The 27,527-nt window shown below is 38.2% G+C and overlaps 1 protein-coding gene across 1 annotated transcript; it reads right to left on the reverse strand.

Annotated features, from left to right (window-relative positions):
- Positions 1–1,520: 1,520 nt before the first annotated feature.
- Positions 1,521–26,013, reverse strand: GLYAT (glycine-N-acyltransferase). Its single transcript, XM_011963482.1, has 6 exons — positions 25,837–26,013; positions 17,618–17,713; positions 8,103–8,210; positions 5,520–5,646; positions 3,362–3,533; positions 1,521–2,940 (listed from the first exon to the last, which is right to left on the reverse strand). The coding sequence occupies exons 2-6, from the start codon at positions 17,696–17,698 to the stop codon at positions 2,538–2,540; spliced, it is 891 nt and encodes a 296-aa protein (XP_011818872.1). The 5' UTR covers positions 17,699–17,713; positions 25,837–26,013; the 3' UTR covers positions 1,521–2,537.
- Between the last annotated feature and the right edge of the window lie 1,514 nt (positions 26,014–27,527).

Genomic DNA, 27,527 nt, shown 5'->3' on the forward strand with positions numbered 1-27,527 from the left:
TGATCTTGTATTACTGGGCAGACCAAGAGCTCCCCTTCTAATGCCACTTGCCTAAGACAGGGTCCCATAATTGTAGTGTATCCCTTGTCTTTTTTCCAATTCATTGGGGGAGCGGGCTCAGGGAAAATCTTTGTCTCCTCTGTGGCACCTTTACCTGGTAATGGCAGGGCTGAGGGAGGAGGAGGAGGTGGTAAGGTAGATGATGGTTCTTCCTCCCTTCCCTTTTTAGGCTTTTCTATGTAAAGTGGTTAAAGATGTTACTGGGACCCATTGCCCTTGTGCATGATGTCATTTAAGATTTCTTCCCACTTGTTCTCAGAGCACTATGTCTAGTGTGCCTTCTTCTGGGAACCATGGGTTATGGAAAACAACAGTTTGAATTGGGTCCCTTAATTGAGCCTCCAAGATTGAGGCTTCAGTAGCTTTAAGCAGCTGTTTCAATATTTTTATATGCTGTTGCTATTGAGCTGATAACTGTTGTCCCATGATAGAACCCTAGCTTGAAAATTCCCTTGAACTTGGAAATCCCCAGTGGGCACCAATTACTTACTGCACAGTCACTTTACTTACATTTGTTAGGGTTCTGTTGTGATGCGTTGCAGTGTTCCTCACACGAGGCACCACTTACCAGGTCTGTCCCGCATACCCTGGCCAACCGATGGATGAAATGAGTACTCAGACACAGGTATGCAGTGTAAGAGCAGGTAGGTGACTGCCTGGCTCAAGTGGCCAGAGTGCAGCCCCAAGAAGCTGGAGCTGCTTGCTTGTATTCAGTGCAAGCACAATGCTGAAAGCCTGGAGCAAACACAATCTGTAGGAGATTAACTTTTATTGTTTACCTCTCACAGGAGTTCTAGATCAGACTGGCCAACATGGTTAAATCCCATCTCTACTAAAAATACAAAAAAATAGCTGGGTGCAGTAGCACATGCCTGTAATCCCAGCTACCTGGGAGGCTGAAACAGGAGAATCGCTGGAACCTGAGAGGTGGAAGTTGCAGTGAGCCGAGGTCATGCCACTGCACTACAGCCTGGCTGACAGCATGAAACTCTGTCTCAAAAAAAGAAAAAGAAAAAGAAAAAAAAAACTGTCCTAACCTGTTGCAACCTGAAAGATTATCTCTCCTGTTCCCCCTCAACTGACGCTTGTATGAGACAATTACCTAAACTGTATAGAGTTCAGGCATTCTGAAGTAATGCTATAATGGAATGTTTGTGTTTCCTCCAAAATTCATGTTGAAACTTAATCTTCAGTGCAACAGTATTAAGAGAGAGAGTCTTTAAGACGTAATTAGGCCACAAGGACTTCCACCCTTATGGATGGGATTTGTGCCTGAAGGAAAAAGGACTGGAGGAAATTAGCTGGGCTCCTTTTTGCTCTTCTGTCTTTCTGCCATGTGAGGACACAGTGTTCATCCCCTACAAAGAACACAGCAATAATGTGCCACTTTGGAAGCAGGGACTGGATTCTCACCAGACACCAAATCTGCTGGCACCATGCTTTTAGACTTCCTCCAGAACTGTGATAAATAAATTTTTAATTATTTTATAATTATTTTAAATAAACAAATAATTTCAGACACTGTTATTTATAAATTACCCAGTCTCAGGTATTTTGTTACAGCAGGAACAAACTAAGATTAGTAATGTGCTGAGGTTAACTGGACAAGCATGTATTCATGCTGTCTTCTCTCCCTTTAACTCCTATCTCTCCTCAATAAACAATCACATCCCCGGGTCAAGGTGCTCCCATCTTCCCCTTTTCATACACTCATTCCTTTCATGCTCCCACCATGATGAACCACTTAGCTTGAACAAACACAATAAAAATTGTATACAATCAAACACAAAACTTTATTATTTAAGAGTTGTGGTGGGTTTTGGAAGCTCATCCTTAGAAATAACATTGGATCTTTTTTCCTGTAATAGGAGCTGGGAGAGGATAGGATATTATCAGTTGGTATTTCTTCTAGTAACATTCCCTGCTATATCATGTATACTGTATTTAGCCTAATATCCCATATATATTTGTGTCTAGTATATTTAATGTACCTATAAAGTAGCAATAACAGGAGAGGATAATCTCTAAAGACCTATTAAGGAGAGTCCACTTGTTGACCACAAGGGAAAGACTTTAGAAAGGGAAAGAAAGAAATCACAGTGCTCAGAAAAATACTATTCACCTTTTCCTAGCTCCCAGAAAAACTGGCAAGGGTCTTGCAACCGAGGAACCAGGGATTCCAGGAGAAATAATTTGGAGCAATATGCATCTGATGAAGTGTCATAGAGGTCCTGGAAATGTGGGGAGCTAAACTGCATAGGTTAAATGTAAGAGGACCTGGGCCTGCTTCCCACTGAAAAACCTGTGAATGCAGGGACCATGGCGATCCTGTTGAACGTCACACTGCTTCACCAGAGCCCAAACAGTGCCCACTCCCTTACTGCTGATTACAATTTATTCTTTCTTTTCATCCACCATCCACTCCTCCAATTACATGCCCAGACCTGCCCAACGCTGTCTTATGTTCAGGATTGGCATCACAGAGGCACACAGCTCCACTGGTTCCAGCTTCTGGGAATGGAAGCATGTTGCAGTGTGTAACTCATTTTTTGCATAGCTTCATTGCTGTAGTCTACATGAGAATAGACAGGAAAGCCAAGTTTGGCCAAATTCTGGGCGTGGTCGTAGATGACATAAGTCACAAGGCCCTGGGACCGGTATTCAGGCAAGGTGCCTGCCATTCTCATCTCTCCAGTCTGGTCCATTAGATTCCAGCACACAGGGGTTCCCTCAGGCCCCAGGAGACACCTGGTGGGAAAGGTCTGAATGCAGCGCTCAATGAATCTCTGGCTCCTCTCATTACCACCAAAAGACCAGAATTTATTCACCAAGTGAGCATGGGTAACATCCATGGATGAGAGTTTAAACATCTCTTGGTTGCTATGGAGGGTCCAAGGAGAAAACAAAATCCATTAGTATAAAGGTTTGTATTTGCTGTGACCTCTATTGTCTTGAGAGACAGAGTAGACAGAAGAAATAACAAATGTGAAGTCCTGGAATATAGATGAGCTTGTGATGAAAGAGGAACAGAGTGAAGGTCAGAGTTGTTGGAGAAAGCAAGCAGGAAGGGCAATAAAGGTCCAAGTGGTAGCCAGAGACCTGATTTATTCTAGATGAGAAGGGAGATGGTAGAGTCTTTTAAGCAGGGGAGAAACATGTTCTGAGTTAAATTTTTTAAAAATATAATTCTGATTTCTTTGTACAACATTGATTGTAGGAAGGCCAGAGTGAATGCAGAGAGAGAAGTTGGGAGGTTGCTTGAGAGCTGTGAGTGGCATACAGTGGATTTTATCAAACTCACATGGCCTTGGGTTTGCCACCACTGGGAGATAAAGTCTTTGATTCCAGTAGGAAAGGAGCCAGTTCCTTGGCTGTTTCGGATGCCATATAGAGAATGTTTTGTGTGTGTTTGACTTTGAAGGACTTAATGGCTGCAAGATTTTGTATAGCCTCATTCAGGCTGGGCTGTGAACCTAAATGGTAGGATAAACAGAGATGTAATGGTTTAGGTATATTCTAGAGTGAAGTTCTGCCATGGAGTAAGAAGTGTCTAGGATTTAGTATCATAAAATCTTGGTTCTGGGCTTGGTGCTACCACTATGGCCCCTGTCACATAGTAATGTAAAAAGTGAAGATTCCTCTTCGAAAAGACTTCCCTCCCCATCTAAGAATACATAGTAACTTCTCTTAGAAGCAAACTTTCTTCAAAGACCTGTGCTAGCATTCTTAGATATCTGCCAGAAGATAATAAAGAAATCAATGTACTTTGTGTTCTTAGCTCCCACAGTTTAGCCTAAATATTTACCCTGGCATGCTTATACTGGTCCAAGTAAGCATTAGGTCATAGCCTGTTCCTCTTCCTTATTTGGAGATGTTTTTACCTTTCTCAGCATTCCACAGGTTACTTCCTGCTTCCTTCGTTCTCCTCTGCTTTTACCTCTTTTTTTTAATTTGCTAGTCAACTGGGACAACTACAGAATGTGAGGTCCCATTGCAGCCAATGGAAACCAGACATAGCAGTAGGGTGGACATGTCAGATTATAAATAACCCTGTCTCCTTTGTTCAGTGTACTCTCATGGCAAAACTGCTGGTGAGTGTACCCTTTCTGCAGAAAGTAAAAATGACCTTGCTGAGGAAATTAAATTTATGTTCAAGTGCTATTTCTTTACAGCACCAGGGAACAAGCGTTTCAAACAGTAAGGATTTGTGTAATTTTTTCTGTTTTACCTAAGTGAAAACATGCTTAGGGATGGATTCAATTACGCTTGTGTTATTAACAGCAGTATCTGCACTGGAACCACATTTTCTGGGCTGTGTAATTGTGTAGTTTTGATAATCCTACTAGATAAATTTAAAAACTGGTAGCTAACATCTACTAAGCTACATTCCTAGTGTAGTAATATGAGGCAATGACCCATGATTTGCCCATATCTCATGGTATCCATTCCCCAGGATAGTCCCCTCCTCCATGGCAACTTACCTTGGCCACATTGACCGACTTTCATCAATAGAAAGAACAAATTTAATGCAAGGAGAGGCTTAAAAGTGCCTGCTCCATTGGGGCTTTCCCTTTGTTTTTGCTCCTGGGTAAGACCAATTACATTAAGACCAATACCATTAAGATAGGCCTGGGCCAGTCTGCTAAAGATACATGTTGCCATCATGCTATCACCACAGTCACCAGCTGTCATGAACTGACAACAGAACTCTCATTCAGGCATGTGAGTGAGGCCATGTAAGAGCAATCAGCCATGGTCCACCCATCGACTACAGCTACACGAGTAAACCCAGATGACACCAGTGGAAGAACTGCCTTGCAAAGTTCAGCCCAAATGGTTGATTCACAGAATTATTAGGTTTGCTATGCAGCAAATGTTAACTAACATGTCCAAGTATCATGCTAAGCATTTCCTAGTCACCTTCATTGAATCTTTTCAGTGCCTTGTGTGTTAGGTAACATTATTTTCCTCATTTTTATATATGATGAACATAATCTCAGAGAGGTTAAATCACTTAACTAAGATTACACTGCAAGTAACAGTCAAATACCATCCTAGGGAATCTCCAGAGACCATAGTTGGAACCATGACAGTTCTTTTGGGTGATCTGGGAAGTATTCTATGGCCAAATAAGCTGTCATTTTTATTACCAGAATAGAAGGCCAGAGGGAAGGCTCTTCTTCAGCATCCAATCACCTTAAAAGGTCTGGATACAGCTGCAAAATGTGTCATAAATCCTTAGTACCAAGGAATTATACTCTGGTTCCCTTTATGAAGCCCATTCTTTGCAAATTTTAGGGTTTCCCACACTGTCCACCACCATTTACAGGTATAGTTACCACACAGTAACAAAACTGACAGCAGGCTGGGAGTCTGGAGCTTGGAGGAAGGAGGTGTAAGTCACATGAAAACTTGCTCAGGACACATAAGTGAGTCAGCACACATCCCATTCCTCTTACTTTGAATCTGTAAATGCTGTTTCCAATTGATGAGTTCTGGTGATCCAAGGAATTCCTGACAGTTTTGGGGGTCTTTGGAGTAGATTTGGTAAGTATTGGTATAGTGATCAAGGTCATCTGTCATATCCTGTTATCATTAGGAAAAAGGAAATAAAACACATCCTTATATTTTATGATTACATATAATTTTATACTGTGATATTTCTAAGTAATAAAATATTGGTAGTTTTATTGGTATATCACAATTATTTCTTTTTTATTGATACATAATATTTGTAAAAATTTATGGGGTATGTGTAATATTCTGTTATGTGAATAGAATGTTTAATGATCAAGTCACAGTTTTCATCCCCCAGAATATTTATTATTTTTATGTGTTGAGAATATTTCAAGTCCTCCTTCAATCTACTTTGAAATATACAATACATTGCTGTTAACTATAGTCACCCTATGTCAAACATTAGAACTTATTTCTTTTATCTAACTGTGGGTTTATATGCATATAATTATTTCTGAATTATTTAAATAATGAGATAAAGATCAAAGATTCAACTATTCAATTTATATTGGAAAATTCCAGAACAATACTATTCATTATCCATATAACACGTTAAAATTTCAAATAAAAGACATAACCATTTAGAAAGCATTCTTCTTACCACCATCATCCTCAACAGGAGGAAGAGAGAGTCAATTGACAAGGGAAAGCTTATGTTGGAAGAATAAATTTTACTACAGTTCAAATACTTGCAGAATACACAAACTATGACCATGGCAGTATGAAACCTGATATTGATACCAAAGAAGATTAAAAACCAATTCGAAATGCCTTCTTTGAAAAATATAACGGTTAAACCAATTGCAGTTCCAGAGAAACAAACAATCCACTTACTCAGAAACAACTCCTCAAATTAGTAAATGACAGATACAATTATTTATAGGAAGAAGGTGGATGAAAATATTACCACAACTATAATTATAAAAGAATTAAAAAACTTTTTAAAAAGTTGGAAAATGTTGCACAAAAAACATACAAGTCAGCAATGATACCACTGACACATTTTGTTGCCTAAGACTACATTTAAAATATCAAATAATTTTATTTTGGTTTAGTTTTCATACCATAAATTTATTCATTTCATATACTGTTTATTTTTAAATTTTGATTGGCAAATAAATGTATATATTTATGAACAATATGTTGTGTTGAAATATGTATACATTTTGAAATGGCTAAATCAGGGTAATTAGCATATTTATTGCTTCACGTATGTTGAACCTGGAGGACATTATACTAAGTGAAATAAGCCAAACACAGCAAGGCAGGTACCTCATGATCTCCTTTGTATGTAGAATGTAGAAAAGTTGAACTCATAGAAGTAGAGAGTAGAATGGTAGTTATCAGCAGGTGAGGTGGGGGAAAGTAGAGGAAATAGGAAATTGTTAGTCAAAAGATATGAAACTTCAGTTATAATAGTTATAATAGGAGGAATAAGTTCAAGAGATATATTGTACAACTTGGTAACTATAGTTAATAACAATGTATTCTATTCTTTAAAATTGCTAAGAGAGTAGACTTTAAGTGTTCCCACAACAAAGTGATTTTAAAATAACTTTATTAGTATTAAAAGTATATTTGTGTTTTCTGATGTTTTGAAATAAGCTTATGCATTTTTATCTTGAAATGTGTTGATTGTTTAGTTTCAATAATTTTTAAGTGTTTCCTCAAATGTGTATAGAAGTTCTAGCATTATAGTTTTGCTTTTTGTAGTTGATAGGGTTTGGCTGTGTCCCCACCCAAATCTCAACTTTAATTATTGTTCTTATAATCCCCACGTGTAATCGGAAGGACCAGATGGAGATAATTGAATCATGGGGGTGGTTTCCCCCACCCTGTCTTTGTGATAGTAAGTTTTCATGAGATCTGATGGTTTTATAAGGGGCTTCACCATTTTCTCAGCTGTCATTCTTTCTCCTGCCACCATGTGAAGAAGGTCATGTTTGCTTCCCCTTCTGTCAGGACTGTAAGTTTCCTGAGGCCTTCCCAGACATGCTGTACTGTGAGTCAATTAAATCTCTTTCCTTTATAAATTACCCTGTCTCTGATATGCCTTTATTAGTAGCATGAGAACGAACTAATACAATAGTCACTCTAACCCATTGCCCTTTTTTACAACTTCATATCTGTGCCCTTGCTGTTTTCCCTGGTTAGAATGTCCACTTTTCCTTGTAATCCTGACAAAAAACATATTTTTCCCACAAAATCCAGTTCAGATGACATCGCCACCAAGAAGTGTATTGAACTTATCTGGTAGCCTCACCTTTGACTTCCATAATGTAATCAGGTTTTACTTGGCCTATTTCTGTATCCTGTTTATCTTCTGTTCTCGTATAGTTCACACGGAATTTTAATTTGTCTGTTGATCTATCTTGTCTTCCAGACTCTGAGCTTCTTGAGGATGGGGACTTGTTGACTACCACTATGATTTACTTCTGTATGCCCTGGCTCTACCATATCGCTAAGAATGTAATAGGCACACAGCTAATATAAATGTAGAAGAATATTCATACATGAAACCTTACCTGCTCCTGAGGGCAGACAACCACTGTATTAAAATCAGGCCACTTGTCCACCACAGCCTTCAGATTGAACGGATTTCCATGGTTTATGTGAAAGACGGTTCCATAAACCTGCAGGATCCCAAGAAATTGAGAGGGTTGGTTTATTAGAAAAAGACAGCAAAGTTTCTTGCTTGATTAGGACAATAATTATTTCTATAAAATCATGACATTTTATGATACAAAGTAGCCAAATGGAGAATCTAGGTCAAACAATCTCTGTGTGCTATTTTTTTTATCTGTACACACAGAGGGCAGACAACCACTGTATTAAAATCAGGTCACTTGTCCACCAGAGCCTTTAGATTAAACATATTTTTGTTCAATAATAAAATTACTGATATTTGCTATTTTTCATCACTGAACATATTGTGTACCTATTTCTCTATTCACAAACATACTGTTTTCAACTTTTCACTTAAATAAATAATTCTTTATAGAATGTTCTTTCACAGGAATCTTTGCATACTTACCTAACATTTTCTTAAAATATCCAGAAGAGTAATTGCTGGTTTAAAGGCTATATACATGTTTAAAACTCTTTAGCATTGTTTCCATATAACTCTCTGGAGAGCTTAACTGAATTCTCATCAGTCAGCAGAGACTATAGCCTATTGCTCAAGAGAATAAGCTTGGGGAACCCTAGCCTGGATCCAGTCTTAGATCCCCACAGCTGCCCTGTTGGACAAATTAATGAGAGAGAGGGGTGCAAGAGAGGGTAGGATGTGAGAATGAGTGAGAGTAAACCCCACAGACAGTAAGTGTCCTTATGATTTTGGGGTTGTGGTATGCAGTAGTAGATGTCAGCATAGATCTCATGACCATTGTGAACATGAAGCTTCAGCTGATACCAGCATGGAAATACACCAAAAAGGTGCTGTGCACTTGAATGCTTTCCATCAAGGATAGATGATAGAACTATACCAGTATATTTCCCTCCAACTGCCCCCTATCCCACATGAACTACTGATGTCAGACTAGAGAATGAAGGTGAAAAAATTTCTAAAGTGACTAAGTCTGAGTTTATCTGAATTAATTCTGTTTTCAGCTATGAGTGGAGGCTTAATATAGAAATTTAGTACAGTTTTGGCAAAATATAATGGTTACATTTTTACACATCTGTACCTGGGCCCTGTTAAAATGTATTTACACTACAACATCCATTGCAAAATATGAAAATATGTGAAACTGTTATTTTTTTCTTATTGTTGTGGCCTAATTTATTAAAACTCCTTTTTAGTCCAACTGAACCCGAACCTAGTGTGAACCCAGATAATCTAAGACAAGTCTCAGTTAATTTAGAAAGTTTATTTTGCCAAGATTGAGTGTACACCCGTGAAACAGCCTTGGGAAGTCCTGATGACACATGCCCAAGGTGACTGGGGTACAGCTTGGTTTTACACATTTTAGGGAGATATGATACCTCAATCATTATATATAAGAAATACACTGGTTCAGTTTGGAAAAGTGGGACATCTTGAAGCAAGGGCACGAATACTTGAAACGGGGAAGAAGCTTTCAGGTCACAGATAGGTGAGACACAAATGTTGCATGCTTTTGAGTTCCTGATTAGCCTTTCCAAAGGAGGCAATCAGATATGCATCTATCTTAGTAACTTTGAATAGAATGGGAGACAAGTTTGCCCTAAGCAGTTTCCACATTAGGTTTTCTTTAGGGGTTGGGGGGCCCAAGATATTTTCCTTTCATATCCCCTGCCCCTTTTTTTTTGTATAGTCTTTCGGAGAAAGCATTTTACAATAAAATGAGCCTCTGGTCTCAGGTTTCATTTAATGTCTTATGGCTAGGACAGTTTATTTCTAGATGGGTAGGTCCCAAAAGCTCATTTTTAGCAGATTGTGAAGTCTCATGTCCTGTGAAGAGAAAACAGCAGTGAAAGGGAGAAAAAACAACAACAAACAAAAGAACAATCCTGGAAAAATAGATATAGGCCGCATTACTCTAAAATTCATATATTAATAGGCAGCTTTAAAAGTGGCTTATGTATGTAAATAGGTTGCTGTTACTTTTTTCTGAAGTTTAAGTTGTTTGGCTTCAGTTTGTAGGGTTTTAAGAAAGCACAGCTTAGTTTTCAGTGACTTCAAATTTGGACAAATGAAAAAAGAGAAGAAAAATAAATTTAAAACATTATTTTGAAGACTTGTAGCCAAGAAAAATAGAATTCATTTCAAATTGTAGAAAATAATAAAAATTGAAAAATAACATCAGGCAAAACTAGAATCTAACAACAGGTGTACTATAGCTTTGAAATATAGATTTTTTTCTCTCTCCAGTTTCCCGTTTTTACTAAAAACAAATTATGGTAGGACTAGTTTGCTTTATTATACTTGGCCTAATTATTTGTATACAGTGCAGCAAGAATAATTATTTTTATATAGGTTTTTAAATTGGCATTGATGAAACTTTGTTCCATAGGAGGAATCTCAGATCAGACTTTTTAAAGCAAAGCCTAGCCATGAATTTGTGCCATCAAATACCTATGAGTTGAATGAATTTCTTCTCCTCTTGAGGTTCCACATTAAACCTGGGGCTTCTGTGCCTGTCAGAAAGTGACATTCTTTACTTACCACACTCAGAAACCCTGTACAGGGACTGCGTACACAAAATATAAGGCCATTTTTTTCTCAAGGGCTTTATTAACTCCATAAGTCAAGTTTGATTTCTTAAAGAAAAGCAGTTAAAGTCTTCATAAAATAATAAAATAACCAATTTCTCCAATTGTTTCCTGTTAGAAATGAAAACAGATTTTTTTTTTTTTTTTTTTTTTTGAGACGGAGTCTCGCTCTGTCGCCCAGGCTGGAGTGCAGTAGCCAGATCTCAGCTTACTGCAAGCTCCGCCTCCCAGGTTTTACGCCATTCTCCTGCCTCAGCCTCCTGAGTAGCTGGGAGTACAGGCGCCCGCCACCTCGCCTGGCTAGATTTTTGTATTTTTTTAGTAGAGATGGAGTTTCACTGTGTTAGCCAGGATGGTCTCGATCTCCTGACATCATGATCCGTCCGTCTCGGCCTCCCAAAGTGCTGGGATTACAGGCTTGAGCCACCGCGCCCGGCCAGAAATGAAAACAGATTCTTATTGCACTTATACAAATAAATGTATTGCCATAAGTTAGGAATACTCACAATTTCCAAATTCTGGAGAAATCTGGTAGAGAGAAACAAATATGCTCCAAAGTTTGTTCATAGGAGTATACTAAATTGTTAAAAGCTGTCAGTAGCTCAAAAGAAAAGTTTTAAGACTCTGAAAAACAAAGGATCAGCAAATATTTTAAATAAAATGTTAAAAAGATTGGTTCAGTCCATGTAGTTAATTCCTATTTTGTTTTGTTTGATACTCATTAACATTTTATCTCTCTATGAGTCCTGAAAGTTTTTTCTCTATTGTGATGTTGCAATCTCCAAAGTTATCAGAAACTTGCATTTAAGAGCACCTGTTGGAGTTTTATAGCTGATTATAAAACCACCTTCTAAAGAGCACCAAAACAAGATAACAATTTTCCATGGATTAAAAAAAGGTTTAAGGCAGCCATAGTCAAAAGACACAACTGACAAGAAAATGTCTTACCCCTGTGGCACACAATATGATTGTTACTGATTATACTAAATTATATGATAATTACAGGAGTTTCCCATAATTTTGGAACACATACCAATAACATATTTGTACAAATACAGCCCAAAGAAAACCAAACACCATTTCATATTTGGCAATGCCTTCTGTATAATTTTTGTACCAAATAAGCCAAATTGTGTCATTTTTGGACTTAGGGGAACCTACTATCTTAAAGAATTAGGTCAGAAAAAGACATAATTTATAATTCAATTTTGGAAAGTTTGTCAAATATAAGTTTAAAACACTTGAAATTACAAAATAGGATTACAGGTCATTGTGAAGTCATTTATTTAACCAAAGTGAAAGTCAAAGACTTCAAAAAGCAGTGAAAACCTTCATGTTTTGAGAGAGGAAATTTAATTTTCTTAGTAAGACATCCTAATAAAAACAGCATGAAGCCAATTACATTTGTTTTTCAAAATTTGTAAACAGTCTATAAAATTTAATCTGGATTATAAAATGTAACTTCCTTGAACCTCATAACCTTTATTAAGGAGTCAGTTAATGCTTCAAGAAAACCTTGTTAATCTGACACAGGGGTCTATATTCTGGTTTTTCATCAATGTTCCTTTGACATTAATGATTAATTTATACAGAAGCTAAACTTATTTTGTCTTTCAAAATCAGCCATTATACTCTTACATGCCCAGCTCCTTCACAATAGTCCCTGGGCCTTGAGGAGTTGAATAGCTTTAATTTATTGCCCAGTGTCTCAGGAATGCAGTTTATTTTGATTGGCATTTTCTACAGGGCCTGAAGATGAGGCTTTAATTGCTGTCAGTGTTTAAAATTTAGCAGGACTTGGTATTCTTTATAGACGCAGGAGTTAAAATTCTGTGATTCAATGTTACAAGGACTTTAAAAGCATATACAGGAAGATACGTGGATGTAATAATCTTAATTAAAAAGATTTTATCTCACTTTTTTTCTAAGCAAATGAAAACTTAATAATATGACAACTTGATTATATAAACTTTTTTAATACATAAATCCTCTTATTGTGACTTACACCGATTGTTCATGACATGCTTGGACTTTTTGGTTTGTCCTGAACATCCCTCCTTTTTAAACAACTACTTATTTTATTTTAGGATTAAATTTACCACACAAGATTCTGTCTTACATAAAATTATCTCTCTTTAAGCTTTTTTATTTTTTACCTAAAAAACCCTTCTTTTAAAAATAGCTTTTTTATATCTTTTTTTAGTCCTAGTCCCTTTTACCTTGTTTTATATATAAACTTTTGTTTTTTGTTTTTTTTTTTTTGAGATGGAGTCTCGCTCTGTCGCCCGGGCTGGAGTGCAGTGGCCGGATCTCAGCTCACTGCAAGCTCCGCCTCCCGGGTTTACGCCATTCTCCTGCCTCAGCCTCCCGAGTAGCTGGGACCACAGGCGCCCGCCACGTCGCCTGGCTAGTTTTTTGTATTTTTTAGTAGAGACGGGGTTTCACTGTGTTAGCCAGGATGGTCTCGATCTCCTGACCTCGTGATCCGCCCATCTCGGCCTCCCAAAGTGCTGGGATTACAGGCTTGAGCCACCGAGCCCAGCCTAAACTTTAAATAACCTTTGAATTGGAAAAAAAACTTGTTCACCTCTTTTTAAAAAAAAAAAAAAGGCACTTTTTTTTTGTTTGCTTTTTAGCAAGAATATTTTCCTACAATATACTTTTATGGGAAGATACCCAACTAAGGAAATGTGTATTATTTAATTTAATATAATTTCATATGCTAAATTATGACCAGTTTGCTTACAAATATTTATCCCATTACATTACCCCAATTATTTTAATTGTTTACCTGGATTATTTATGAAAACTGTGATATTCATGATTTAAATTTATAAAAGTACCATTGCAAAATCATAACTGAGACAGTGAAAACAGATTTGACCTAACTGACTCCATCTTGCTTTTAACCTCCAAGCTGTCCTCATTCATTCCTGGACGTAGGCCTAATTAACTTTGGGAGGAACTTGGTTTATAGTTTAGCTTTGAAACAAAGAGATTAACAGTCTTTTCCCCAAAGAAACCTCCTTATTGACTGTGGACCAGACTGCCTAAACCCACAGGATTAGAAGTTATGGTAATCTTACTAAATTAAAGATGCAGTTATTTTCATTAAACTCATATCAATGTTTTATTTATTAAAAATTACACAAGCAATGATCATCCTGTTTGGGACTGGGTTTATAGTTATGTAACCCCTATGCCAAACATTGACACCTTATAGTATTTGGCAGGGATAAGTATGAAATTTGCTTGATTAATAAATGCAAACAAAATGTATGCTGGGAATTCTTAAGACATTTCTACTATTACTTTACCAAAAATTTTAAAGCTAGCTTATTTATTAAAGATTTTTATTTAAGTTACATAAACTTGAAAAAGCATTTGACTAGTCTTTTCTTTTTTAGTATCTAATTTAAGCACTTTTATTTTTTCTTTAAGTTGATTAATTAGAGCTGCTTTATATATTTTCAGTAGTGAAATATTTTGTACACAACACATAAATACATATAAAGATGAATTAGACATGCCGATGGAAGTACATTTTATAGATTTATAAAGACCCCTGCCCCTTTTTTTTTCTATCTTGGAATTTCAGATTCTTGGCAACCTGTTTCAAAACCCTAGGAAGCTGTCAGATAAATAGCCTTAAATTTGCACATTAAAGGAAACAACTCAGGTGAAAATCAAATAGTAAAATTTACATCATAAGGTTCAGAGAGAAAAAGTCTGGTGATGCTAGAAGAAGTTGTTTTTCTTTTTCTTTTAGCTAAATTAAAAATAAAAGTAAACTTCATTTTTTTCTTAAATACCCAAGTAGCCTTTGTTGCAATAACTATTTTAGTTTAAAAAAATCAGGTGAAAACAGAATTCAGTCAACTAAGAAGCAAATAAAAAAAAATCTTTTGCACAAAAATAGACAAGGTCTTAGGAGAGAAAAATAAACAAAAAATAAAAACATGAAGGCCTTCCAAATACAAACATGCACACATGAACACATACACACATACATCTTGGATGTTAGCTTTTTAATTAAGCTGACTTTTAACAAATGAGCTCCTTACATTTTTTTTTAAAAATCTTATTACAATATTTCAGTTAAGACAAAATGCTGCTTTTTCAGAAGTACAGCCATTGCTCTTTCAGTTTGGTCTGGCTGGCAAAAAGGTGGCCTTATAATGTAAATAAAGCCGCTTTAATAGTTAAAATTCAAAATCTTTTTTTTTCTTTTGCTAGCCATTTTCCTCCCACATCAGAGGTCTTGCTCCTCATAATTTAGGGTTCTCCTTTCGATTTGACCAAGAAAAATACAAAGAACAAAAATGTTAAGCAGAACTAACAATGATCACACAAATTATATGATTTCTGAGCACTGTAAGTGTAAGCAGAAATTAACACTAGGTAGTTGTTAAATGCTAACTTTAGTCGTCTTAAAAAGTAAAATAGAGGTTCCTCTTCAAAGAGACCTTTCTCCCCATCTAATTAGGAATAAATAAAGTTTATAATTTGACCAGATCAGGGGAGATCAGGGATTCTCTGGAGGGGGTGCTTGCAGACCTCAGCAAATTGTCGTATTAGTTTGAGCCATAAAGGTAGCCATACTGGTACCAAGGACCGATAGGAGATTTGTCAAAGGTCAGGGCATCTCCACTCAGAATCCCCCCATGGTTACCAAAATCTGAACCCTGAAAATCAGTGACAGGTCTCAGTTAATTTGGAAAGTTTATTTTGCCAAGGTTGAGGATGTGCCCCTGACACAGCCTCAGGAAGTCCTGATGACATGTGCACAAGGAGGTCAGGGCACAACTTGGTTTTATATATTTTAGGGAGCTATGAGACCTCAATCAATACACATAAGAAGTACATTGGTTCGGTTTGGAAAGGTGGGACATACTGAAACAAGGGACATTTTGAAGCAATGGCAGGAAGACTTGAAGCAGGGAGAAAGCTTTCAGGTCACAGATATGTGAGACACAAACAGTTTGTTCTTTTGAGTTTCTGATTAGCCTTTCCAGAGAGGCAATCAGATATGCATCTATCTTAGCAACTTTGAATAAATAGAATGGGAGGCAAGTTTGCCCTAAGCAGTTTCCAGCTTGAGTTTTCTTTAGTGATTTTGGTGGCCCAAGATATTTTCCTTTCACACTAGTGAACAGAACATGGTGAGGCAGCTGTTATCAGTTGAATCAGTTGTAGTGGACATCTTTATGCATTTTATATCTAACACTCAGAAGAATGGATGGACATTTTCTTAACTAGGCCTCTATTAATGGTTGAGTAATAGTGAATTCTAGGTTATACACCTCCATCAAAAGCAAGTGGCATAAAAAATTTTAGAGTTCCATTAGGGGAAAATGTATGTCTTTTAGTATGCAACCAAAGAGGAGGAATGCTATTTCCTCATGAAAAGGAGGAGTCATGAGGGCTTCCTTATCTCACCACAGAGGGGCTCCAAGAAGGAATCAGTGGGAAACATCTAGAGTTTTCTCAAAATGTTTAGGATCCACTTAACACAAGGAATAAGGAGAAATTTAAGGCAGAAAATTCTACATCACAGTGTATTGAAAAAAATGTTTAGCCTAGAGAATTTTTAAAAGTAGCCACTAATCATAAAAATACCTCAAGTAAGTATACATACAGTGTCTAACTAATATGCCTTCCAAGAAAAATACTCTGTCTCTCTGGGAGGTTGTTTGGATCATAAAGATTGTCGTGTGAAGGCACTTAAATATTAGGTAATTTTGATTAATGTTAGTAGGAGCTGAAAGGTGGGTAACTTTAGATTTGGATTAGTTTACTTGAAGCCATATTGTGTTGTTAATAAATAAAGAATAAGGCTTGTTGTCTCGTTAATTCATCTCTAATGAATGAAAATCAAACTATATAATCACAAATAAAAGAATGCTAATATTTTCTCCTTTATACTGAAAGAAGGGAATAGCAAATCATTTAGGGAATGGGTAATTTGAATGTATTTATCTGAAATGTATGCACTATATAGGAATGTCTTCCAAAACAATACAAATGTAAAAATAATTGTCCACTAAAGAGATACACACACACATACACATGAACAATTGTACTTGAGTTCCATTGGAGTGAGCCATATCCATTTGATTGCTAAATATATATATACACAGACAAGAATCTGACTCTGTCATTGGAACTGCTCTTGCATAATTCTGGATGTAGGCATTTACATATATATTATATATATATGTAAAACATATATATATAAAACATATAAATATGTTTTATTTAATTCTGAGACCTCTAATTATTAATACCAGGTTAAGAGAGATACTGGGAGCTAGCCCTAGAGTAACTCGACATGCCTTAAATTCAGAGCAATTGGGAAATTTACATTAAAATATAAATTGATCTGTTATTTCAAAGAAGACTCATTCTGGTTAACCTCTCACTGGCAAGTGTCCTTTTGTAATAAACAAGTTAAACATTAATATGCAGCCTCAGCCAACTTTGTAGAACTCTGGGCAAATTTCAAGTGTTATTATTAAATGCTTCTTGGAAAGGAGCAAGGAAGTAATTTTTTGAGTCAGCACAGAGCAAAAGGTAGTGTTTAGACTAAGGCATAACTATGTTCATATCATTGCATTGCAACTCAGTATTTGCAGTATTCTGAGAAAATTAGTTAACTGAGTCTTCATTTTCTTATCAGCAACATGGACATGGTAGTAAACATCTTGTAGAGAGGTAAAGCAAACTAAATGAGAGAAAACATGAAATAGTGCCTGGCTCAAAATAGGTGCATCATAAATGTCAATCCCTTTCCCTCCTCTTTCACGGTAAGTTTGTCTTTACTCCTCTCAGAATTTTCCATTATCACCTTTAAGGATGCTGGGAGGCTCTTCCTCAAGGATTTCTCCAGCATCTGCAGCATCTGGGCACCTTGTAATGGTAACATCATGGAGGATACCTTAGCCTAGGAAGACAACCAAGGAACATACAGGAGTGAGAAAAGCTAGAGGAGATTCTGCAACAAGAGTAGCAAGTTCTGTATTAACGACCAGGTTTTTCTTTAGTGCCTTTCAACTGCGGTCCTCAGCAAATCCAAGAGAAGATGAGACTGGTGGAAAACTCAAGGATCTTTCTCTGAGTTTTTCAGGTCTTTTTTCTTACCCTCTGATGAATTCCATCCATTAGTTTCACTTTAGGTTAAAAAGCACATTTTTAAATACACATAATATCTTTTGAATTTTAGTTGCTATCAGTGATTCTCCTGACTCCTCTGAGAATGAGTTGTGTAAACTTGGGAAAGTTATTTAGTCTCTCTGTACTTTGGTTTCCTCAAAGGTAGATGGGATAATAGCACTATGTCACTCAGAATTTTTGTGAGGATTAAAGGAATGAATACCTGCAATGTGCTTAGTAGAGTGTCGGTCTTACAGTAAGCACTGAACATTTGTTATTTATTCGATTACTACCACCACTCCTCTTTTCCTCCTCTTCCTTTTCTTCTTTCTCTCCACTTGAACCAAAGTCCTATATATTGCATGATGTTTTTATACAGGCATTTTAATAAAGGGCATTCTGACATGGTCTAAATATAAACAATTAACCTTTCAAAAATTATTACTGGGTCATATTCAAAACTTGTACTCTCACCAAGCCTCACACTTGGAAGCTAATTCCATCTCTAAGCCTTAAACTAGGATCTGTGGTACATTTTGTAGAAATTACTAGGTAATATAAAAATAGCATTTTTACATATTTGACTAGCTGCGTCAAATTGGGATTACCTAAACATTCCAGAACATCACAACTACCTGAAAAATGAAGAAAGATGCTGTGTCACTGTGTTCTGTTTTAGAACTGCGATATTTGGAAGAGAGCCAAGTAAATTCTAAGTGAAGGTAGGGCTATGAGAGGGTGTTGCATTAAAACTGGTCTGGTGCATGATTCTATAATTAGGTAATCTCATGATTTTAGAACATCAGTGAAAAGACTGTTGCTGTTACTGGTGGTGCATCTGTACAGGTCTGCAGCAACCTCAATTCTTGTCTCCTCAACAGAAAGAATTTGACCGAGGGGCAGAAGGCAGAAAGAGAGACCAAGGCAAGTTTTGGAGCAGGAGTAAATGTTTATTAAAACGCATGAGAGCAGGAAGGAAAAGAAGTAAAGTGCATTTGGAAAGGGGCCAAGTGGACGACCTGAGAGATCAAGTGTGCAGTTGGACCTTTTGACTGGGTTTTATATGTAGGCATACTTCTGGGGTCTTGTGTCCATTCTCCCCTGATTCTTCCCATGGGAGTGGGCTGTGCACATGTGCAGAGGCCTGCTAGCATGTGAGAGGTGAGCATGTGTAGTGTGAGCATGGAGTTGTATGCATCCTAACTTGAGACATTCTCCCTTAGCAGTTGAATGTCCCTAGAAGGTCATATGATAGTAAAACTCTGCCATTTTGCCTCTGAATGCACATGCTTAAGCCCACTTGCCCATCTCCTGAGGTCTTGTCAGGAAACTGCTGATCACCGTTTTCAGGTTTTTTCTATGTATCTGGAGACTAACTTTGGCTGGCACTTGCTGTCACCAATTTTTATTTTAGAGAGACAGTTAACCACTGGACCATCACCTGATGGTTGCCTGATATATCTGGGTGTGGGGTGTGGGATGTGGAGCCTTCTCCTGCCCTATGTATGCCTGACTAGCTACCTAGTGTAACATTTCCCCCACCATGAGTTCAAGACCCCAATTCTTTGGGGAAAATAGACAAAAGTCAGTCTTCTATAACGGCTTCCTGCTGACAGAGCAGTAGCAGTGGTTGTTCTGTGGATTTGGCCTCTTGCTAGCCATTAGGGCAGTAGTATCCAGCCAGGTTCAAGGGGCAGGATTTTGATTCTGTCATGTCTCACTGATGGGCAACCTAGGGGTCCCCTGTAGAAGGGTGACTCTTGAATATTGAGAGGACAATATCCTTGCCTCTGGTTCCTGCATTTCTCCTTTTTCTTAGCCCTGTTCTGCTTGTCCTGATCTTGGTTATAAAAGACTGAGAAGGCTAATTTGAGAATTTCCTGCATAAGGGCACTGGGTTCCAAGATTGACTTTTGTAATTTTCTCTCATTTCATTTTTAGGCCAAGTATTACAAAGAGAAACTAGTTTTTTTGTTTTGTTTTAAGGTTTTGGGGACTCAGACTTTTCCTAGTTTGGGGGTATATATCTGCGTGTCATAACCCGTTTTATGGAGATGATTACCCATCTATGAAGAGAAAACAGAGGAGAAAAAGAAAAGAAAAAGGGAAAGAATGTGTCCCTTCTTACTTTCCTGTTATCCTGAGAGGGGCATCCCCATCATCCTTAAGGTTCTGGATTAACTGGTCTTACCATGTACCCTTACCCTTGGTCCTATCTCGTTACGATTGCCCACTTGAGAACACAGGAGACACTGGAGTGAACAGTAGGCCTCCTGTTCATCCTTGGGGTTCTGGAATGAACTGGTGTTACCCTGTACCTCTAACCTTATCTTTATCTCTGTTCTAATAGTAATCTGTTAGCCTGGGACCAACCTTCCTCTCTGTCGTATGGGTCTCTTGCACTTGCCGGGCTGGCCTATATCCTTGTCTCCATGACTTTATAGTGATTCTTGCTCAAAGCATTCAAGCAAAAAATAAAAATGATTATCTCTTTTCTCAGATTATCATTTTGTATGTTCCTTAAGTAGAAGACAAGCCTGCTTTTCAGTTAACTGCCATAAGAGGGCTGGACTTCCCTCCCTTTAAATATGACCTTGAAGGTCTTGATGCATATTGAGAAGGGAGTAGGAGTGATTAGAGAAATGGAGACTACAGGAGGAAGTAGGAGGAAGCGAGAAGAACACTCATGAAAAGTCTTCGTATGCTTACAGAAACAGCAACCCTTGGATTTGAGAGGGCAATGTTTTGTTGCCCTCAACACAAAGGAGGAAACCTCTGGAGGACTTGGGACTTAGGGCAAGAACTTGCAAATGATAAAGGAAGAATTTCCCCTCCCCTAAAGAGGTGCTGACTTAAAAAAAAAAAGGAAGGAAGTGAGATCCTTAAAGTGTCAGCCCTATGCAGGAAGGCAAACTGTTTCAAAAACACCAGAAAAACTTAGCTCTGGGTTGTAACAGGAACAAAAAGCATATGTTAAGTCATAAGGCACTGGCAGAGCTCGGGTTTCAATTAGTGTCTTTTTTTTTTTTGGCAATGTGCCAACAGGTAGGGAGCGGGTTGGAGATCATCCGAGCTCGTAGGATAAAAACATGTATAAATTTCAGGGGAGATCTGCAAGGGAGCTCATACCTTTGCTGCTGCATGAATGCAGTAAGAGCCATGGGTGCATGAATAACAGGAAGTGTGTGTTTAAGACGTCACGTGGCATGTGACGTGAAAGAAGAGTCAGACTTGTCTTCAAGCCAGACAGTTTGGTAGGTGTGCAAGACAATTTCAGATCACACAGAGAAAGCAGGAGATAGAGGGTGCAGCTTCTTGTGAAAGAGTCATTTTTAGTTGAAAAAGCAGAGGAAATCCCAGGCATTGCACTTTTAGGCTTTAGCCCTATCACTCTCACAAACCTCCTGTTCAGGAGGGCCATTAGTTCCTCACTTCTACTCAGTGCAGGCTCGAAGGTCCTTCCCACTCCCATGAGCCACCTATCAGGGTGAACCGAGAGATCAATCACGGGGAGCAGAGCCACTTGCGGCTGACAGGAATTGTTCCTGGGATTGGTTAGTAAGCACGAGAGTGAAAAGGGAGAAGAAAATTTTGTACAGGGGTTGAATGTCTCCATCTGAAGTAGGCGAGGTGTAGAGGTGTCTTACCACTGGTGAACATATCCAAGTCATGCAGCACCGAAGTATGTTAGCAGCATAATGTATCCAAGTCATGAGGGCTCCACTCACCCCAAGAAATGTCAGGCAACCATCAGATGATGATCAGGTGGTGGTTAATTGACTTTCTAAAATAATAATTGGTTACAGCCAGTGCCAGCCAAAGGCAGTCTCTCAATAGATAGAGAACCTAAAACCTGTGATCAGCAGCTTCCTAATAAGATCTCAGGAGTTGGGTGAGTGGACTCAAGCATATGCATTCAGGGATAAAATGGTGAAGTTTCATTGGTATGTGACCTTCTAGGGACATTTGATTGGTAAAGGAAGAACACCTTAAATGAGCACGCATATAATTCCAGTAAACACACAGCACATGCTCACCTCGCAAGTGCTAGCAGGCCACTGCACATGTGGACAACCCACCACAAGGGAAGAATCAGGGGAGAATGGACATAAGAGCCCAGAAATATGCCAGCATATAAAACTCCAAGGCAAAAGTTCAAACTACTCACCTGATCTCTCAGGTCACCCACTTTGCCCTCTTCCAAGTTCACTTTAGTTCTTTTCCTTCTTGCTCTAAAGCCTTTTTTTTTTTTTTTTTTTTGAGATGGAGTCTCGCTCTGTCACCCACACTGGAGTGCAGTGTGCAGGGGTGCAATCTCGGCTCACTGCAACCTCCACCTCCCAGGTTCAAGCAATTTTCCTGCCTCAAAGTAGCTGGGATTACAGGCACGCAACACCACACCTGGCTAATTCTTGTATTTTTAGTAGAGATGGGGTTTCACCATGTTTGTCAGGCTGGTCTCAAACCCCTGACCTCATGATCCACCCACCTCAGCCTCACAAAGTGCTGGGATTACAGGCGTGAGCCACTGCACCCGGCTAAAGCTTTTTTAAAAATGTTCACTCTGGCTCTAAAACTTGCCTTAGTCTCTCCTTCCACCTTATGCCCTCAGTTGAATTCTTTCTTCTAAGGAGAGAATTCAGGTTGCTGCAGACCCATAAGAATTCACTACCAGTAACAGTGCTTCCAGCCAAGAGAAGACAACAGAACTTGAATTTACCTGTCCACCTAAAACAATAACAATTTTCATATGTTGAACATCAGGACATGCAGAACTATGACCTCTGAGAAAAGGAAAACAGAAAAGGTGAGTCCTAGAATTGCACCAGCTTATTATCTGATGGCAGTTTTCAGGTTGAAGTTCAGGGAGATCGAATCTAACCAGAGCACAAGGACTCTCACTGATTGAGCTTACTGAGGTTTTGGAGCTTAAGGAGGCCAATGTGGAGCTTCATTGAGAGAGTAACAGAGAGATGAGAGAGACAAAAGAGAGCAAGAAAGAAAAAGAAAAAAAGAAGGAAAGAAAAAGAAAAAAAGAAAGAAAAAGGAAGGAAGGAAGGAGAGAAGAAAAGAAAAGAAAGAAAGAAAAGAAAAGTCCCTAGGGTCTGGCTAATTACCCATCTGAACATATATAAAAAGAAACTATCTTAATACCTTAGCCCATAGATTCTCCCTTTACCGTCTGACTCTAGTCTACCCTTCTAGCCTCTTCTGTTGCTACTGTCCACCACGTAGGACCACAGTGCATTTCTTCAACACAGTGTCTGCTTAGCTCCTCTGGTCTTTCTACGTTTATTCTCAGTTTGAAATTTCCTACTTCAGCTCTGCCTTCTAAATTAAGCTTCCACTTACCCCTTCAAGTTTACCTGTACAGCCTATTATCCCTAGTGCTCTTTTCACTGTCTCTTATGTCTGGCTGAATAAGTCACTTCCTTTTCTGTACTCTCATAAGTGTTTATGCATATTTCAATTCTATAACTTGTTATTTGGGTTAAAGTTTTCTTCTTTCAATTGACAAATACCATATATATTTATGCTGTTCAATATGATGTTTTAAAGTCAAATTTCATTTTGTTTTCTAGATGTTGAATTCTTCTGAGGCAAGAAGCTCATATTGCTTATTCTTTTATGAGTAATTCTTATCACAGTATTTGGCACATAGTAGGCCCTCAATATATAAGTAACAAATGATTGAATACATGAAATGCTTGTATTAATTTGTCTGTCTAATCATTCCACTTTCCAAAAGTATAGAGACATTAATGTATTCATGCAGTAAACATATATATGTTAAATGCATAATATATCCTGGACATGAGAAAAGTTTCCAGCTATTTTGTACTACATTATATCTTGAAGAAAACTCCAGACCATATCTCTTATCTAAGGGTCTTAGGATGATAAAAGCATAACATTCCTAAAGGCTAATCTTGTCTTTTCTCTAGAGGCAACTCATAAGGAAGTTATAAAGTAGAGTTAAAATAGAGTTTAATGTCAAGTCTGTGGGGTGTGATATTACAGTATTTTCTGAAGAGTAAAGTTTGGAACCACCCTCTAAGGATGTACTTACAAACTAACAACCAAGTGTGGCTCTCATGCTTGGCTGGGGCAAACTGAAAGCTACTGAGGCTGAGGTTCTTCCAGGAAATCTGACACAACCACGGCAGCTGGCAGCACTGGGCGTAAACTCCAGAATCTTTGATCCTGGTCCAGTTATTACAGAAGTGGAAATTCATCCAAAGAAAACAATTTAAAAGAAGAAAACAACTCTAGGCTGAGCATCGTGGCTTCTACCTGTAATTCCAGCACTTTCAGAGGCCAAGGAGGGAGGATTAATTGAGGGCAAAAGTTTGAGACCAGCCTGGTCAACACAGCAAGACCACAACCTCTACAAAAATAAAAATTAGTTGGGTATGGTGGCACACACCTGTAGCCCTTAGCTACTCAGGAGGCTAAGGTGGGAAGATTCTAACAGTTTTCACCACTCCATGCAAGTAATTTGCTGTTTTGTGTAAGTAGGGAAAAAAATGTGTTCTGCAAATCAGACCTCATTCAGATCTTTCCCACTACCTTGCTTTTACTGCAGGTACTTAAATGGGAAGGAGAGTAAGAGAGTATTGCCTACATAATCTGACCGCAGTCTCACAGGGTGAGTTTTGGTACAACTCTTCCAGAAATTTCTGAGTTGTAGCTTGTAATGCAGACCTTGTACTAAGTTGACAAAAAATTCTGATGTCAGTTCCAGTGGAATCCAACCCTGGACTCAGTTGAGCCCACAGCAATTTCAGTGTTACAATGAGTTATGTTCATACTACTGCACTCCAGTCTGGGTAACAGAGGGTCTCTAAATACAAAACAAAACAAAAACTCTAAACAGAATTTTATAAAGTCACACAAACATAAGCAAGTCCTGAACAAAATCTCTATCTGCCTCAATAGGGGAAGATAGCATAAAATGATCCAACAGAGTGATGCAACCCTAAGGTATTAACATAATGCATACAGACATAATATGTAATACTTATAGACACATGGGAGAGTGTTCAAATAAAATGAGAAAATATAGGACACAAAACAGTTCACATGCAACACATAAAGTTCAAATTTAAGAGAGAACAAAGGCAAATAGGAATAAATAAGTAAATGGTGGTAGTACGATTGTAAATTAAATCTTTAAAGTAAAATTTGTTTTCTGTATAATTTAAATAAACAATAAATCTTGTCTGTGTTATTGTCTTATTGATCTACTTATTTCCTCTCTCACTTTCAGGGCAGCAACCTTCTCATCAGCAGTGTAAGGAAAAAACTGCCTCCCTTATAATGTGACCAGGATTAAATATAGTAATGTTTCCAGTGTCTCCACACACTCAGTATTCTATTCATCCACCTGCTTCCAAGAAGCTCTCAAATCTTTCTTTATTCGTGTATTAGTTCAGAGCACAAACTTCTAAGGATTTTCATGGTAGCTAGCAAACTGCCGTTTATTAAATACGTGTCAGATATGTGTTTCTTAAATGGAGGTTACTCCTTTTCCTTGAGCATAGTTGCCTGCGTATTCTGAACATAACACAACATGCGCACTTTAATTTGACTCACTTAAGTGAAAGAGGTGTCACAAAGCAATAATTACATTAAAAATAAATTTTATTGTGGATATTTAAAGTCTATAATATGATGTTATGAGAACATATAGGTAGTGAAATCGTTACCATTGTGAAGCAAATTGATATATCTATTACCTCACGTAGTTACTTATTTTTGTTGTTGTTTTTGTGGCAAGAGCAGCTATAACCCCACTCATGTAGCCTGAATCCCATATACAATGCAATTCTATTAACTATAGTTCTCATGCTGTACATTAGCTCTCTAGACTTGTTCATCCTGTGTATCTGATACTTAGTAAGGAGTCCTTACCTGAAAAGCAAGTCTCTGCAGATGTTTCCAGGAAGAAATGATGAGCCGCACGCACCCTTCTGGGAGATGAAATTTCTCCCTGATGCAGTCGGTTCGGCAGAGTCTCGCAGAGTAAGTTTTGATACACCTCCTCCAGAAATTTCTGAGCTTTGGTTTGTCATGTGGACCTTGTACTAGGCTGGCAAAAAATATCTGGTGTCAATTCTAGTGGAATTCAGCCCTGCACCTCAAAGGCCCGTGTTGAAGGAATTGGCTCTGCATGGTTGAGAAGCTGTCTGTATGCCCCTGAGCTTTTTTTTAAAACATACAATGCTTTTTGTCCTCGCAGGTCGTGGAATTACTATGAAAACCAAAGCTGTGTGAAACCAACAGGCCAGCTACTGGAAGGAGGGTCAGATTATGTAGGCAGTACCCTCACCTCTTGCCCATTCAAGTATCTGTAATAGAAGCAAGGCAGTGGGAAAGATATGAATGAGGTCTGATTTGCAGAATGCAATAAAACAGCAAATTACTTGCATGAAGTGACAAAAGCTGTTAGAATCTTCCTTTTGAAAGACAAGCTGTGTCCCCTCCCATGCCCGTTTTGAAGCTGCAGCAAAACATTCTGACAATGATTCAATGTGGGCACTTCTTAGTCTTACAGAGGAGGACCCTTGAGCTCAGCATGGTTGAACTGGTTAGATGTTAAGCCCAGAGCTTTTTCACTCTGAAGTCCTCACTACTCTACTTTCCACTTGCTCAGAAAAGAAGGGAGGGTTCATAGCAAAGATAATTTGAGTCTCAACTCCACTGTGTAAAACAGCCAACATGGGGAGTTTGACACTCTCCAGGTCCTTGTTCTCATCACCTCATTCCCAGGTTAGTCAATATCTTTATTGTAGAGGGAGGAACGTACACGCTAATCAGAGGAGCAGGGACACAAGAGGCTAGGTTGAGATAGAGGGACGAAAATCGTGTGTGTTCCTTCACTCAATGGATCAGCACAGAGCAAGTTTGCACATATTTTTCTCTGTACTGTCTAGGAGCCCTGCCACTCTTAGAACATTAATTCTCCATCTTTTCTCCTGGGGTTGAAGTCATTATAGTCTTCCATTACTCTTTCTTCAAGGCCACCGAGATTGTTCTATCATTTATTAACCCAGTGGATCTCTTGACTCCAGTAGGGTTCATGTCTCACAAAGGATATATCTAACTGCAACAAAACACTCCTTTATCCCAAGCCCAGAAACCAGACCCCTCCTATTCTGTCTCCTTTAGCTCCTACACTCACACAGTCAGGCAACAGACCAGGATTCAGTGGTGTCTCTCATTTAGTCCATTTACATTTAAGGTTAATATTGTTATGTGTGAACTTGATCCTGCCATTATGATATTAACTGGTTATTTTGCTCATTAGTTGATGCAGTTTCTTCCTAGCATCGATGGTCTTTACATTTTGGCATGTTTTTGCAATGGCTGGTACCTGTTGTTCCTTTCCATGTTTAGTACTTCCTTCAGGGTCTCTTGTAAGGCAGGCCTGGTGGTGACAAAATCTCTAATCATTTGCTTATCTGTAAAGGATTTTACTCCTCCTTTACTTATGAAACTTTGTTTAGCTGGATATGAAATTCTGGGTTTAAAATTCTTTTCTTTAAGAATGTTGAATATTGGCCCCCACTCTCTCCTGGCTTGTAGAGTTTCTGCCGAGAGAT

This window comes from Colobus angolensis, unplaced genomic scaffold (genome assembly GCF_000951035.1).
Source record: "Colobus angolensis palliatus isolate OR3802 unplaced genomic scaffold, Cang.pa_1.0 Scaffold61, whole genome shotgun sequence".
NCBI classification, from domain to species: Eukaryota; Metazoa; Chordata; class Mammalia; order Primates; family Cercopithecidae; genus Colobus; species Colobus angolensis.